The 16,529-nt window shown below is 52.4% G+C and overlaps 2 protein-coding genes across 2 annotated transcripts; one reads left to right on the top strand and one right to left on the bottom strand.

Moving 5' to 3' along the window:
* Window positions 1-7,232: 7,232 nt before the first annotated feature.
* On the top strand, window positions 7,233-8,235 carry LOC141736658 (olfactory receptor 14A16-like). The gene has a single exon (XM_074571210.1). The coding sequence runs from the start codon at window positions 7,233-7,235 to the stop codon at window positions 8,169-8,171; it is 939 nt and encodes a 312-aa protein (XP_074427311.1). The 3' UTR covers window positions 8,172-8,235.
* A 6,499-nt stretch (window positions 8,236-14,734) lies between these two features.
* Window positions 14,735-15,670, bottom strand: LOC141736665 (olfactory receptor 14J1-like). The gene has a single exon (XM_074571218.1). The coding sequence runs from the start codon at window positions 15,668-15,670 to the stop codon at window positions 14,735-14,737; it is 936 nt and encodes a 311-aa protein (XP_074427319.1).
* Window positions 15,671-16,529: the final 859 nt, after the last annotated feature.

Raw genomic sequence — 16,529 nt, forward strand, 5'->3', positions numbered from 1 at the left:
CCAGAGCCTCATATCAGTTCTTCAGAGGTACCGGGGTGGGGGACAAGGTGGGCAAGGAGGGAGTTCGCCTGCTGCCCCGACCATGAATTTCCCTCCATTCACTCTTTGCATTTAGGCTTCTGCCTTCTGCCTGACAGGGCAGGATACAGGGGTCCCTGGATCCCGGTGACTTTCTGATAGGTGCTCCTGCTTCTGTTTCAAGGAGGGCAGAGCCTGTCTCCACCAGTCTGTGTCTTGTTCAGCCTCCCTAATGCTCCTTAACCTTTTGACTTCCTCTCACAGCTCTGCCACCAGGATGAGCAGATGGTTCACCTGTTCACAAGGCACACAGCAGCTGTTACAGCTGCCCCGCATTACCAGTGAAAGGCTCTGGCACCCCCTGCAGCCTGTGACCTGGATGGCTGTATGTTCCTGTGGGAGCTCTCTCTGGGTTCCCACATCCACCCTGGCTAAGGTTGAGAGCACGACCTTCTGCCGGGTGGAGACCAGAGCTAAACTCCATCCGAGAGGGTGATGACCGCCTTGTTGTGGTGCTCCCCGGTGACGCCCTGGGTGATGCCCATGCGCTGCGTGCTTACTCAGTGCGCAGTGACAAGGTCACTGTGCTCCCAAAAGCCTTCTTTTATGAGGGGGGAAGTGGTCCCAGCGAGTACGCCTCCTTTAGATCTGCCGCCCGTGGTGCTGGCTCTGCCCACACCTCCTCAGCAGACCACCCATGAGCGGCCGGTTTCCAGCACAGGCTGGCTGCTTTTCCCTGCTTCAAAAAGCCCCCAAAGGAGCCCCTCGCTGGCCCTTTTTGCTATGATTCCCTTCCCCAGTGTGAACTTACCTGCACAGAGATGGTCACCTCAGCGACTTTCTGTGTGTGCAACTCGATTTAGGAAACTATTGTAAGTCTTGTGGTTGCGAGTGTCTGATTCGATTCAGGAAACTGTCGAACGTGTCCGGTGAACCTTTCCTTTTTTGAATCTTTAAATATGTCACTGTGGTGGTTATAGCAAATTTTGATAAATCACTTTGAGAACTGGCAAATGATGAAGTATTGTTAGAATCGTATGACTTAACCCCGTGTTACTAAATCTGAAATTACTGCCCCCTCAAAGTTGGGCAGGATCCCAAATCAACATTCACAATGAGACTGGACATGAGGAGAAAGAAGTGTCCCATGAAGGACAGTGCTGTGACTCCTGAGGTCACCCAGAGGGAGCCTGGATCAGCACAACGCTGAGTGTTCCAAGGAACAGGCAGGGAGGAAGAAGAGCTGTCAGGAAAGGCCAGGAGATGCCCCAGTGGGAGCAAGGGGAGGAAACAGGCTGGGTGTCCACAGCCTGCAGGTCTTTGTCCCCTTGGCTGTGGCTGTTGTCTTTGCTACCAAGGCCTGAAAGGAGACAACTTAATCTCACGGAACCGGGGCCTCACTGCTTCCTTGCACCCCCCAGGGAGGCCGGGAGGTGTGGTGCCGTTCTCCTTCACTCAGCATTGCCTACCCCACACCTCACTGCCCCGGGAGGAGCCCTGAGCCAGTGTGAGGGACAGGATCCCCCTTCCCAGGGCTGGCCGCTTGGTGGGATAAAATACATCAAGGCTTTACTCAGCATCAGCTCCACCTGCACAGTGCCTTTGCCTCCCTGTAATCACAGCCTCCAGTTGCCTGCTCGAACAAATCCATGAGGAGGCTTGGTCTGTCATGGCCCTCAGTGGGGACAATTAATGCTCCAAGACACTTTGGCGTTTGCTTCGGACTTGAATTCCTGCACAGGTTGTTCAAGCTCCTCTCAGTATCTGGCATTCCTGGGCTCAGCAGCAAATGCCCCATGGGGCTCGTTAAAGTGCAGAAAGCCCTAAGGAGCCACAGCTCTGCCATGATTTTCTTCAGGGCTTCTAGCCTGGTACAGCTCAGTGGAGAGGTCTCAGGAGTCTACTTAAAGTGGAAGGTTTCAAGAAGCACTTACTAAAAAGGTAATTTTTCATTTGGAATGGGCTTTTTATTGGTCTTTTTATTTTTCCAGAGGAAATGCTTGCAGCTTTCTCCAACTAATACTGAACCAGAGGGTCTCCTAAGGAGGACCGGAGAGGTAGCAACTGCCATCTCCTCGAGGTCCCCCACTGTACAGACAACTTGCCCCCCCGCCTCCTCCTCCCCACCGTTTCTCTTGGGGCTGCCTGGGACTTGCATTCTTTTCCTACATCAGACTTGTGCGCTGAGTCTGCAGCTGAATGTTCACAGCTCCTTTGCACCAATTCCTGCCCGATTCCCCCGCAGACTTGGCTGTAAATAGACAAGGGATTCTTATTAAATTTGAACAGCCAGAAGGACAAAGTGATACCAATTAATTAAAGAAACCCAATGCATTCCTCCACTATATGCCAAGTCCAAGCCTCCAATAAGCTCCACCTTCCTCAAACCATCAACATAAAAGAAATACGTTGGAGAGCTTGATAGGAAATTCTAAATATACGCACAGTTAGTGAGTTGGCTAAAGAGAGAGTGTGGCAGATTAAGTAAACTGTGCCTTATTCTTGGCCAAATTTCCATCCCAGAGCCTTGTCACCAATCCATGTCTCTAGTCATGTCCCTGCCCATGTTACATTATGTGCTTGTTAAACAAAACTTTTCTTCTCCAGCAAACTCGGGCAAAACTCTTCCTTGGAGACAGTCTCTCCTCAAGGTCCCCCTGCAACCATATGGTGAATTGAGATGCAAGAATAAACTCATTACAGTTCCTTCATGTTAACAAGCTCCCAGGGGAAAGTCACGCAGTGTGGAGGGCCCTGGTGGGAATAAAGAGCCTTGGAGGTTCAGCAGGGTCTGCTGAGGGCTGTGGGTGACAAAGCTGCTTCAGGAAATGGAAGCGTGCCTCCCTGGGGGCTGATTGGAGCAGAAAACCAGAGGCAGTGATTTCAGGGTGACAAAGAAAGGAGGCAGAGACATCCTGTGTGCTGTAGCCCCCTGGATGTGCCCTGCCAAGCCAAGGGGCCCAGTGCTAATCCCCAGCTCATTGCAATGGGGATGCTTTTGGTCATCACCACATGAGCTTTCCCTCTGCTCACCACCAGGGCCCATACACGCTGAGTGCCTTCCACACTCTTGCCCCTCAGACTCGGCACGACGCAGCTCCCCCTAAGCCTTTGCCTGGACACTAACCCTAATCCCTCACCTGCAGCTCTCATCTGTAGCCCTTCCCTGAACACTAACGCCAAAGCTGAAACCCTCACCACATGCCTCACGCCTAAACCCAAACCCAGCTCCCTCATCCTGTCACCAACTCAGAGATACTTATTGGAGAGGCCAAGACTGGTGGCAGCCTGGGCTGCAGCGTTCAGCCCCTGGTGGAATTCATGATCTGAAGGGATATATGCCAGCTGAAAACTATAGTCAAGACCCTAAACCTTGGGAAAGGAACGCTCAGCTGTTTTAGTCACTGGTAAATGGGACACATGTGACCCTCTGGAAGTGCAACAAGGCCACGTGCAAGGTCCTGCACCTGGGTCGGAGCAATCCCCAGTATCAATACAGACGGACTGATGAATGGATTGAGAGCAACCCTGTAGAGAAGGACTTGGGGATGCTGGTGTGTGAAACATTGGACAAGAGCCGGCAATGTGCACTTGCAGCCCAGAAAGCCAATCATAGCCTGGGCTGCATCTACAGAAGCGTGGCCAGCAGGTGGGGGGAGGGGATTCCCCCTCTCTACTCCAGTCTCATTGAACTTCATCTGGAACACTGTGTGCAGTTCTAGAGGCCCCAGCACAAGAAAGATATGGACCTTATAGAGCAGGTCAAGAGAAGGATCACCAACAACCATTGGAGGGCTGGAAGACCTCTCCTAGGAAGAAAAGCTGAGAGAGTTGAAGTTATTGAGCCTGGAAACAGAAAAGCTCCAAGGAGACCTTCTTGCGGCTTTTGGACGTCCTAATGGCCTAATGGATGTCATGATGAAGGTGGAAAGTGCCACTGTCACCATCTCAGAAACACCAAGGGAAGGGCCAACAAGGAAATGGTGAAAAAGAGTTGGTTCTTTGTATGGGAGGGGATGAGGATGATCCAAGAGAAGAACTTGAGAGTGGAAAAAGAGTGGAAAAGGGCATGAAAGGTGAATAGAATCATAGAATTGGCTTGGTTGGAAGGGACCTTTCAGATCACCTACTCCAACCATCAACCTAACTCTGACAAAAGCCATCACTAAACCATAGCTCTAAGCACTATGTCTGTCCGTCTTTTAAATACCTCCAGGGATGGTGCCTCAACCACATCCCTGGGCAGCCTGTTCCAATGCTTAATAACCCCCTCAGTGTAAAATGTTTTCCTAATATCCTGTATAAACGTCCCCTCATGCAACTTGAGGCTGTATCCTCTTGTCCAATTCCCTCTTACTTGGGAGAAGAGACCGATCCCTACCTCTCTACAACCTCCTTTCTGGGAGTCGTAGACAGTCAGAAGTCTCCCCTCAGCCTCTTTTTCTCCGGCTAAACAATTCCATGTCCCTCAGCTGCTCCACATAAAATGATTGTCCAGATCCCTCACCAGCTCCCTTGCCCTTCTCTGGACCTGCTCCAGCACCTCAATGTCTTTTTTGTCGTGAGGGGCCCAAAGCTGGACACAGTACTCCAGGTGGGGCCTCACCAGTGCCGAGTACAGGGGGACGATCACTTCCCTACTCCTGCTCACCACACTGTTCCTGATACAGGCCAGGATGCTGTTGGCCTTCTTGGCCACCTGGGCACACTCCTGGCTCATATTCAGCCGGCAGTTGACCAACACCCCCAGGTCCTTTCCTGCAGGGCAGCTCTCCAGCCACTCCTCCCCAGGCTTGTAACGCTGCATGGGGTTGGTGTGACCCAAGTGCAGGACCCGGCACTTGGCCTTGTTGAACCTCATACCATTGGCCTTGTCCCATTGATCCAGACTCTCCAGATCCCTCTACAATGCCTTTCTACTTTCAAGCAGGTTGACACTGCCACCCAACTTGGTGTCGTCTGCAAACTTACTGAGGGTGCACTCAATCCCCTCATTCAGATCATTGATAAAGATCTTAAAGTGAACTGGCCCCAATACCGAGCCCTGGGGAACAAGCATCAGGGTGACCATCTGCACACAAACATTAACAGCTGACCAAATGGAGCTTGAGTCCAGGGGCAGCTGGAGAAACGCTGGGATTTGGCCAACAGAAATGTCTTGAAGCCTTTCAAGGAGAAATGGCCAGTCCTGCATCCCGGGGAAGAATAACCCCAATGCAGCAGGACAGGCTGGGACCTGATGTGCTGAGCAGTGACCCTGCGGAGACGGGGCTGGGCACCCTGAGGGACGCCTCATGAGCCAGTGGTGCACACTCACTATGAACAAGGCCGGCTGCCTACGGGGCTGCAGGAGGAGGAGCGTGTGCCCCCCAGGCAACTTGAGTCACCTTCCCCTTTGACTCAGCACTGCTGTGGCCCAACGCACACAGCTGCGTCCCAGTGTGCGGCTCCCCATTTTGGAGAAGTGGAGAGGACCTGGAGAGTGTCCAGAGGAGGTCTGCCAAGATGGGCTTTAGGGCCCAGTGCACGTGTGCTTGGTGGAGAGGCTGAGGGACCTGGGCTTCTCTGGCCCAGTGGCAGGGAGGCTCTGGGCACTATTGGAATAGCCTGAACCTGGTTGAAGGGTTGTTTGTGAGATGATGGATCTTTTCTTTGGTGGGAAACAGCAGGAGAAAGAAAAAATGCAAGAAAGGGCAGCTTGGGAGGTGGAGACTGGACACCAGGAGAAAGAAATGCCACTGCAAGGGCAGTGCTGTGCTGCAACAGATCACCCAGAGGGAGTCGGGATCAGCCCAAGGCGTTGTGTTTCAGGAACAGCCAAGGACGATGGAGAGAGATGAGTAAAGGCAGTGAGATGCTGAGGGGAGAGCAAGATGGGGAAGCAGGGGGGATGTCTGCAGCCTGCAGGGGAAGAGGAGAAGATGTGGGACACCATAGCACAGCCAGGGGTGGAGACGATCGAGGGAGTTGGCAAGGCTGAAAGCCCCCAACACTGCTTATGTCTTTCTCCTCTTGGCTGTGGCTGTCGTCTGTGCCACCAAGGCTACCAGAAGACACCTTATCCTCACAGCACTAGGGCCTTAGCGCCTCCTCTTCCCCACCCGGGAGCCGTCATTCTGTCTTTCTGCCCTTGGCATTGCACGTCCTCCCATCACAATGCCCCAGGAAGAGCCCTGAGCTGTGCTTGTGGGGCAGGATCTCCCTTCCCAGGGGCTGGAGGCCAGGGCTTGGCCCTTTGCCTTCCTCTCACATATTCAGCATTAGCCAGCGTCAGAGACACCTCTCCATTGCCTTTGCCTACCTGCCCTCACCGCCTCCAGTTTTCCCTCGAACGAGTCCCCAGGAGCCTTTGGCAGTAATGGCCCTCAGTGGGACCCATTAACGCTCCAAGAAACTTTGGAGTTTGCAGCTGACGTTGACTTCTGGAGAGGTTTCATCAGCCTCCCCTGTGTCTGAGCTTCAGGGACTCAGCACCAAAACCACCAGAGAGGGCATTAAAATGCCTTGGACTGGTCCTGCTCAGTACAGAAATGGGGGTTGGCCGGGCGGCAGGAATCTGTGTTCGCTGCTCGGGATGGGCATCGGGGGGTAAGCAATTGTACTGCATCACTCCTGGTTTCCTATATTCTTTTGCAATGATTGTTAGTTTCTTTCCCGTTACTGGTCTATCAAACTGTCTGTATCTCAACCCATGAGATTTTTATTCCTTTTTCTCCCTCTTCTACCTATCCCTCTGCAGGGAGTCAGGGGGGAGTGAGTCAAAAGCTGTGTGGTCTTTCCCACCCAACAAGGCTGAGGAGTGAGCTGGCTCTGCTCATGTCACTGCAGTTTGAGGACAACCAGGAGTTTCCTTGAGGTTTTCCTGCAGGAATATGCTGAGCAGCTCCTCTGCATTACAAGTGGATTACAGATGAGGTAACTAGTGAATGGCAGAAGCTGTAACCCCTTTCCCCAATCCCCGCTGCTGTGGAGCAGGGATGACTCCTTGGGAGCCCACAAGCAGAGCTCTGCTCCTCACGGCACACTTGGCCAGCAACAATGAGAGCTCCAACAAGGGCAATGCAGAAAGCTCCTGGAAAAAAGGACACAGGCAAAGTGTGTTTTCGGGGCTTGGGTTTGGAAGGGCAGGCAATGGGAAGAGATTTGCTCAGAGCTGTCCTGACTTGTGAGTGTGCTTTCCTCCTTTGGCAGTACCTCGGGAACAAAGGGATCCGATGTCCAACAGCAGCTCCATCACCCACTTCCTCCTCCTGGCATTCGCAGACACGCGGGAGCTGCAGCTCTTGCACTTCTGCCTCTTCCTGGGCATCTACCTGGCTGCCCTCCTGGGCAATGGCCTCATCATCACTGTCGTAGCCTGTGACCACCACCTCCACACCCCCATGTACTTCTTCCTCCTCAACCTCGCCCTCCTCGACCTGGGCTGCATCTCCACCACCCTGCCCAAAGCCATCGCCAATTCCCTCTGGGACACCAGGGCCATCTCCTTCTCGGGATGTTCTGCCCAGGTCTTTCTGTTTCTACTTTTGATAACATCAGAATATTGTCTTCTCACCATCATGGCCTACGACCGGTATGTTGCCATCTGCAAACCCCTGCACTATGGGTCCCTCCTGGGCAGCAGAGCTTGTGTCCACATGGCAGCAGCTGCCTGGGGCAGTGGCTTTCTCCATGCTCTGCTGCACACGGCCAATACATTTTCAATACCTCTCTGCAAAGGCAATGCTGTGGACCAGTTCTTCTGTGAAATCCCCCAGATTCTCAAGCTCTCCTGCTCACAATCAGACTACCTCGGGGAAGTTTGGCTTATGGTGTTTGGTGCCTTTTTTTCTTTTGCATGTTTTGTTTTCATCGTGGTGTCCTATGTGCAGATCTTCAGGGCTGTGCTGAGTATCCCCTCTGGGCAGGGACAGCATAAAGCATTTTCGACATGCCTCCCTCACCTGTCCGTGGTCTCTCTCTTTATCAGTTTTGGCATGTTTGCCTATCTGAAGCCCCGCTCTGTCTCTTCTCCAGTTCTAGACCTAGTGGTGTCAGTTTTGTACTCGGTGGTTCCTCCAGCAGTGAACCCCCTCATCTACAGCATGAGGAACCAGGAGCTCAGGGATGCCCTTAGGAAACTATTGCAATATACTGTATTTCAGCAACGATGAGGTAACTGTCTTTCTCCTATGACTCCCAGCATATTCACTGAAAACAGCAGGACGACCTTTTGTTCATAACCTTCTTTCCTTCCTTCCTTCCTTCCTTTCTTTCTTTCTTTCTTTCTTCCTTCCTTCCTTTCTTTCTTTCTCTCATTATTCATTCCTTCCTTCCTTCCTTGCTGCCTTCCTTCCTTGCTGCCTGCCTTCCTGCCTTCCTTCCTTCCTTCCATTTCTTCCTTCTTTCCTTTCATTCCTTCGTTCCTTTGTTCCTTCATTCCTTTGTTCATTCGTTCGTTGGTTCCTTCCTTCATTTCTTGCTTCCTTCCTTGTTTTGTTCCTTATTCCTGCCTTGCTTTCCTTCCTTGCTCTCATTCCTTGCTTTCATTCCTCTCTTTCTCTGTTTCTCTTTTTTCTCTCGTGCTCTTTTTTGAGTCTTCCAATAATATTTTTCCTAATCTCACTTCTTAAGCATTCAGGTGTTGTTTCTTGCCCAATGACCTGATGTACATGAGAAGCCAGACTCCCTCCATACTTGAAACAAAATAAAGGCAGCAGCAGAAAATCAAGTCGTGAATGAATGCTTTATTTTGCTTTGCTTACACACGCAGCTTTGGCTTTACCTGGGCTGAGCTGGGAAGTGCTCGGGAGAGGAAAACACCAGTGCAGAGCTCAGCTGTGTGAGTGCGAAGGCTGGGTGCACACAGCAGTGTTCTCACACAGCCAGGCCTTCTGGAGAGACAGGAAGGACCAGCAGAGCAGGACCTGCTCTGTGCCACGGTCCCTGGACACCCCGGGGAACCTGCCCCAGGGTAATCATCACCAACCAGCCCCTCACAGCTGCAGCAGCAGCCACTCACCTCAGCTCAGAGAGCTGGTCTGTCCCTCCATGGAGGGACACAAAATGACTGCATCAGAAGTTTGTTCTTGCATCACAGACTTAGGAATACACATTTCATGTGTGTGATGAGATGAATTTGAGGGAGCACAAGTGCCAGCAGCTACTCCTAGGAGTGTCCTGTTGTGGGAAACTCAGCTTATTGAGATCCCTTCAGGTTTTGAGTAAAATTCCTTTGGTAACCACCACTGGCATGTGCTCCCTTGGGTGTAGGTCATAGAGACATCGAATCATAGAATCACAAAATGTTTTGGGGCTGCCAGCGCACATTGCCAGTTCATGTTCAGTTACTCCAGGCCCAGCATCCTCATGCCCTTCTCTGCAGGGCTGCCCTCAATCCCTTCGTCAACACACTCCATGAGTCTCCTGCACTGCTTACAGCTTCATGGGATGCTCTTCCAGCAGCTGCCAGGGTGACTGGAGTCCCCCAGTAGATCTCAGCCTCTGAGTGTGGTGCTTCCTGGAGGTGAAGTAAGAACGCTTCGTCAAAAGGCTCCTCTTGCTCGGGTGGCCTGTAGCAAACCCCAGCCGTGAGGATTCCAGCTGCACAAGGGTGCTCAGCTCCTCCTCTTTGTTCCCCAGGCTGCGTGCGTTGGTACAGAGGCACTTCAGCTGGGCCACTGACCATGACAACTTCTTTAGAGGAACACACCCTAAATCCTATGAAGCATTTCACAGCCGTTTCCCTGTGGGTTCCGAACACACCAGCAGCCCCTGGCCCTTCTCTCTTCCTAAAAACTCCATCCCTTTCCCGGTCAATCCAGTCTGACATGCAACTGGCCTCTTTTATACCGTGTTCTGCCTCCCCCCTCTTGGTTCCTCCCTGCTCCCCCTTCCGCTGCATGTCCCTCAGGGCTTTGCACAGCTCTATTCATTCCCGCATCCCTCCCAGACCAGGCTCCCTCTGACTCACAACGTTCTCATTTCAAACGGCCACTTGATCTTCCTGGAGGTGCCACCTGGACTTTCTTGATGGCCCACCAATTCCTGGGACTGGCAAAAGTTCTTTCTTGCCATCGACTCCATGGTTCTTTTCTCAAGTTTGTGGCTCAGTGCACTCTGCTTCTGCTTTCCCCTTTTTTCTCCCCGTTTCCCCATTAACAAGGTCCCCGCGCAGATGACCTTGCTGGAATAAACACTCCCCCTCTCACACGCCTCCATCCCTCAGCGTGACTGACCACCTTTGGTTCCCATCGCTGCCTCCCTGAGCCTTTGCCTCAGGTTTGGGGCCCTGCACCTTCTTCTTGATGGCCACTCGGCCTGACAGCTGCCCCGCCCACCAGCTTCCGGTGGAAGTCCCGCCCCCTCTCCTCTACCGGGCCTCTGCTCTCTTCTGATTGGCTGCCAGCACCGGCCACCCCGACTGGGTAGACCCGGACGTGCATCGGATCCGGAAGGCCCTTCCCCTACATGCACGGGGGCCACCATTGTGGTTTGTCCATCATTTTGAATTGAATAAATCCTTCTTCAGTATGATTTAGTGTAGTGAAGAATTAGAGTTTAAATGTGAACGGAAGCAGAAGGCAAAGGCCGGGTGGGGGCCCCCCACTTTACCAGGCTGCAGAACAAGTCCTGACAGGGTGGGCTGGGGGGAATTCAAGAGGGCGGAGGGGTGCCCGAAAGGTGGTGGGGCACGGACACGCTGGAACATGCCCAGGGGCTACGGCCCCCTTCTAGGAGGGGTGAGCAAGTGACGGAGAGGGGGGTCAGTACTGGCTTGGGTCCCCCCAAAAGACGAGCACGCAGCAAATAGGTTGGTATGTGCTTGTGAGGAGCTGCTGCCTGAGTAGCCAACAGGCCAAGAGGAGGCTTCTGGTCTGTGCAGGAGCTTGTGAGGAGTCGTATCTCAGAGGTGAGCAGACAGCAAGCAGGGGGAGATGTGGGGGTCAGGTCTCTGGTGCCTGAGTAGCTTATAGAGCAGGAGCAAGGCCAGGGCTCCTGTAGGGGCTGGTGAGGTCACTGGTGCTGGTGTAGCTGATAGGAGACACGTGGCTCAGGCTTGTCCTTGTGACGTCACTCTTGGCTGAGTAGCTGATAAGGCAGGCCCAGGTGCACAGCTCGTGTAGGTGCCTGTGAGGTCACTGGTGCCTGCGCAGACGAGAGGCCAGGAGCTGTCACCTGGCTTGTGGATGTCTCTGCGATGTCACTGGTGCCTGAGGAGCCCAGGAGAAACATGTCTTGTGTTGGGTGTTTTGAGGTCCCAGGTGCCTGAGAAGCTGGTAGGCCGGGACTAAGCACCCATCTTGTGTAGGTGTTTGCAAGGTCACCTGTGACCGCTGAGCTGATAGGCCAGGAAGAGGCCCATGGGTTGTGTAGGAGCTGGTGAAGTCACTGCTGCCCGCGTACCTGGTAGGGCAGGAGCAGGAACATGGTCTGTGATTTCCCCACTGCCTGTGTAGCTTTTAGGAAGGAGCCGGTGTATGGTTTGTGTGGGTGCTTCTGATGTTATTAAAATGGACCTTTCCTTGACAGAACACATCAGAGGTTGACTCAGCATCAGAGCCATCTGACTTTAACTTCTCAAGTGGTTTGTTCACTCTCCTCACAGTAACTGAGGTTCATGGGAGTCAGCACCAAATACATCACATGGTCGTTAAAATGCAAAAAGCTCTGATGAGCCATGCCTTTCCCCATAAGATTCTTCAAGTCTTCAAGTCTTGTACAGCTGGTTGGAGAGGTTTCAGGACTTTAAAGAGGGAGATTTCAATGAATATCCAAAGGGAAAGGACTTTTTGAGATTTTTGGTTTGTTTTTGCGTTCTTTTTTGCCAGCTGACAGAATAAGTGTTGCCAACATTCTTCAGCTGATATTCATCCAGGGTGCCTCCTAAGGAGCTCTGGACATGTAGGAAAAGCTGTCTCCTTGATGGCAAACACCATATAGACAGTTCCTCCTCACCGCCCCAACCCCGCCATTTCTCTCCGTGGCCACCTGGCCATGATTTTAACATCACAATGTTAAAATCTAACCTTTTCCCACGGAAATCTGTAGTTGAACGTTACAGCTCCTGGGCACCACTTCCCACCTGCTTTTCTTAGAGAACTGGCTGCACACCGGCACGGAAGTGTTTTTCTTAATTATGCTCAAACGAAAGTACAAAGTGATGCAGCCTGATAAAAAATATAACACAGTGCTCCAGAGAATGCTAATTTCTTGTCCTGAGGTTAATACACTTCCTGAAAATGCCCTTTTTGGCATCATGGGAAAACATCTTCATTTTTTGAAACGTATTCAATCATCTCGGCTGGTGAAAATGTGCTCTTATTTTTTTAAATGTGGAAAACAATTCCTCAGCTTCTCAGGCAGACCTCAGTTGCTCGACGGCCCAGTTACCTGATGCATTTGCCTGGGACTGGCAGCCAGCACATGAGAGCTGAGGGACACCAGAGCCCCCAGCAGCTGCACAGGGAGGCTGGGCAGAGGGTCTCAGGGCATCTGCACTGGCAAGAGGCACCTGGGGCCCTACAGCTGAGGACATTTGTGTCCCGTTAAATGCATCCCATCTGAAAATCTGAAAATCACTTTCCCTTCCAAATGGAGACAGCACACCAAATCACCCCTCTAAGTCTGCAACGTTAAAACATAACTAAACCAAAGAAGGAGGATGAGAACAGAGGACTGTAATTCCAGAAGGGTAAGTTCTTTTCTCTCCTTTAGAACTTGTTCTTAATTTCTTTTTTGTTTCATTTTGTTGACATTTTCTAAACATTTCCCTTATAATCAGACCCAGCCCGTTACAAAAGACACCCATCTGTCCCACATGGAGCCCATTGCATCCCAAAACACTCCCTGCCCAGGACTGGCCAGGTCACTCCTGACTGCTTGCAAGGAGCAAGTCGCACACTCAAGAGCTCTCGCCTGATGGAGGGAAGCAGGGGCCCAGCTTCAGCGAAATGCTCCGAATAGCCAAATCTCATCACACCTGTGTTATGGGAACTTCTCAAAGGAGTTTTTAGACCATCCAGCCACAGTTCCTTTCCATTGTCTGCAGGAAGTTCTGTCTGTGTGTGAGAGAGACAGGTACAATTGTTCAGCAAAAAACATTTCCTACTATTGACTTGGATTCTGAGGAACTGCTCTATTTTTATTCACATAGTTTATCTCTCTTCTCCTGTGTCTCTGTCCCTTCTTCTCCGTCTGCCTTTCCTGCCTTTCCAGCGCTCTCATCGGAATGATTCATTGGCTGGCTGAGTTGCTTAGGGAAGGAGAGATCTGGTGGTGTCATCTGTGTGTCCCAGATCTCCACACCTCCTTTGCCTTCTCCCTGGTGCAGATGAGAAGAACAGCCCAGTCTGAGCTGGCCCTACAGCAGTGCCCACTACATGGTGCTGCAGAGCTCTGGGCATTCATATCACACTCCCAGCCCCTCCGAGGAGCACAGAAACTTCCTGGGTGCAGAGAAGGGGTATCAGCCTCCCCACTGGCCCCAGGGTTGGAGGCTGGACATTGCCTGAGGATATGTAGGACAGTGATGCTCCTTGCCCCTCTTCTCCGGTCCGGGATATCCTAATCCCCATCTGCTCTCCAGGACAGCAGAAGAATCCTGCTCCTGGGGCTCCTCAGGCAGCTCCTGCTCCCCAGTGACAGAACAGCCTGCCCTGAGCTGGTGCAGCCAGAAAGATTGTTTTCTTTCTCGTTCATTCCTGCTCCACACACGCAGCCTGTCCTGCTCTTCTCTTGGGATGTCCCTGTTCCCCAGAGAGCCTTTTCCCAGGGGAATGCATCTGTGCTGGCCTGGCCGGCTGTTCCTGGCCCCCTTTCCTGAGCTCCCTGCAGGGCCCTGAGCTGGTGCTGCTGCTCTGCAGAGCAAGGTGGCTGTGGTGCCCTGAGACCATGTGGTGACTATGGATTGGCTGTGCTGGTCAAGCTGGATGCAGACCTAAACTAAACAGAGGGGATCCTTGCACGCAGGAACTCTCTCCGCAGGTTGTGGCAGGTGCTCAGAGCATGTTGAAACAGGGCATTTTAAAAGGTCACAGTGTGTTCGGATGTGTCCCTAGATCCAGGTCATGGCTCTTCATTGAAGGTGGTATGAATTACATTCCAGGCTCCCTTCCCTGCGCCTGCTGTGCCCCCCCTGCCTCTCTTGGGATTGCAGAGCCAACATTAGCCTGTGTATTCTTTACCAAGTGGCTCCACTTGGCTTTTTGAAGTTGCATTTGCTGCCCACCCCCAGGCATAGGGTGTCTGTAAATATCCCCTCTTCTCTCCTGGTGGGAGACAGGACAATGGGCAACTGCCAGCAGCCCTCTCACATGTGGGACAGTCGCAAGCAGAAGCATCCTGACCATTCACCATCTCCAGGGGCACTGCACACCCACAACTGAGAGCTGACACATCCCCCTGTGAGCTTGTCCCCATGAGCCCATGGAGAACCCAAGCACAGCATCAGGCCCTTTTGGAGTGCAATTCCTTGTGGGTATTCCTGACTCCAGCTAAAGAAAGAAGATCTCAGTCTTTGGACCATGCACTGAGGACATCTCCTTTTCTTAGAGGCTACATAGTGATTGACACATTCAGTGGAGGCCTTTGGGTCAGTCGGACTGGGGTGGTGCCGCTGGAGAAGCGGGATAAATTCAATTATTCGTGTACAGATACAACAATCACTGGAAAATGCCCAAAGCAAAGAAGCTGCCCAAGAAGAATTGGCGATTACTTGTAAAGAGCGATGGGTGGCTTAGTCCTGCTGAAATATGACCAAGTGAATCAGTTTCCTCAGGGCATCCTTGAGCTCCTTGTTCCTCATGCTGTAGATGAGGGGGTTCACTGTTGGAGGCACCACTGAGTACAGAACTGCCACCACCAGGTCCAGGGAAGGGGAGGAGAGGGAGGGGGGCATCAGGTAGGCAAACATGGCAGTGCTGGCAAAGAGAGAAACCACGGCCAGGTGAGGGAGGCACGTGGAAAAGGCTTTGTGCCGTCCGTGCTGTGAGGGCATCCTCAGCACAGCCCTGAAGATCTGCACATAGGACAGCACAATGGAAACAAAGCAGCCAAAGACTAAACAAAGACTAAATACAAGGAACCCAACCTCCCTGAGGTAGGAGTCTGAGCAGGAGAGCCTGAGGATCTGGGGGGCTTCACAGAAGAACTTGTCCAGAGCATTGCCACGGCAGAGCGGTAGCGAAAAGGTATTGGCAGTGTGCAGGACAGAATTGAGAAAACTACTGCCCCAGGCAGCTGCTGCCATTTTGAAACAAGCTCTGCTGCTCATGAAGGTGCTGTGGTGCAGGGCTTTGCAGATGGCAACGTAGCGGTCATAGGCCATGACAGTGAGAAGGAAATATTCTGCTCCAAGCAAGAAGAAGAGAAAGAAGACTTGGGCAGCACATCCCGAGAAGGAGATGGCCCTGGTGTCCCAGAGGGAGTTGGCCATGGCTTTGGGCAGAGTGGTGGAGATGCAGCCCAGGTCGAGGAGGGCGAGGTTGAGGAGGAAGAAGTACATGGGGGTGTGGAGGCGGTGGTCACAGGCTACGGCAGTGATGATGAGGCCATTGCCCAGGAGGGCAGCCAGGTAGATGCCCAGGAAGAGGCAGAAGTGCAAGAGCTGCAGCTCCCGCGTGTCTGCGAATGCCAGGAGGAGGAAATCAGCCTCAGAGCTGCTGTTAGACATCTGGCACCTCTTGGCACAGGGTCGTGTCCAATGAGGAAGAGAGTGACAAGTTAGAGTAGACTTCTCCGAGGAAAACCTACTTCGTTTGTTGTAGAAATCCCCGACAATGCCTCTGTCTTTTCAGTAATGCCTTGCTGTGGCTCCCTTTTCCTTCAGCTGTGGTTGGTACTGGCTGAGGTTGGCAGGAGAGCAGGGGCTCTGCTGAGGTCCCTGGAAAAGCCACGTCTGCCCTGCAGCAACTGTTAAATAGGAACACGGGGTGATTTTAGATTAAATGTGATTTTCAGGTTAAATCTGCTTGTGATAGAAAAGAGCATTGTCACTCCCAATTCACCTGACTCCAGAGCAGAGCTCTGGAGATTTTGTTTTGTTATTTTTGTTCGACTTGCCCCAGCACTCGAGCAAAGTGTTTTTAAGGCAGAAATTTTTTGCATTTCTGCTGTACTGAAAGTGAAATATTGTGGGTCCCGAGTGGCAAAGGGGCTGTACCTTAGTGCAGAGCGAGGAGATGTGTCTTCTCCATGGGGCTCCTAGATAACAAAGAGATGCCATGGGAGAGCTGAGCCCTGGTGGAGGGCAGCGCAGTCCAGCAGGACCCCCCAGGAAAAGAAAGGAATGTCCTAAAGATGGGGTGTTCTGCTCATTGCCAGCCCCGCACAGTGCAGTGCCCAGAGACCACAGCCTTGGCGGGGATAAAGGCAGCACGGACTGATGGGGAAACACGTACAAATGCCTTGATGTTTCTGCAGAGGGAAGCGGGACAGGGACAGGCCGATGGTCACTCAGCAGTTTCTCCTCCCCAGGGGTCGGGTGTCTAATCATAGAATCACAGAATGATAGGGTTGGAAGGGCCCTCTGG

The sequence above is a fragment of the Larus michahellis genome, assembly GCF_964199755.1.
Source record: "Larus michahellis chromosome W unlocalized genomic scaffold, bLarMic1.1 SUPER_W_unloc_1, whole genome shotgun sequence".
Classification (NCBI taxonomy): Eukaryota; Metazoa; Chordata; class Aves; order Charadriiformes; family Laridae; genus Larus; species Larus michahellis.

Coding starts and splice junctions, on each gene's coding strand:
- LOC141736658 (XM_074571210.1), top strand. CDS start 7,233: ATGTCCAACAGCAGCTCCATCACCCACTTCCTCCTCCTGGCATTCGCA.
- LOC141736665 (XM_074571218.1), bottom strand. CDS start 15,670: ATGTCTAACAGCAGCTCTGAGGCTGATTTCCTCCTCCTGGCATTCGCA.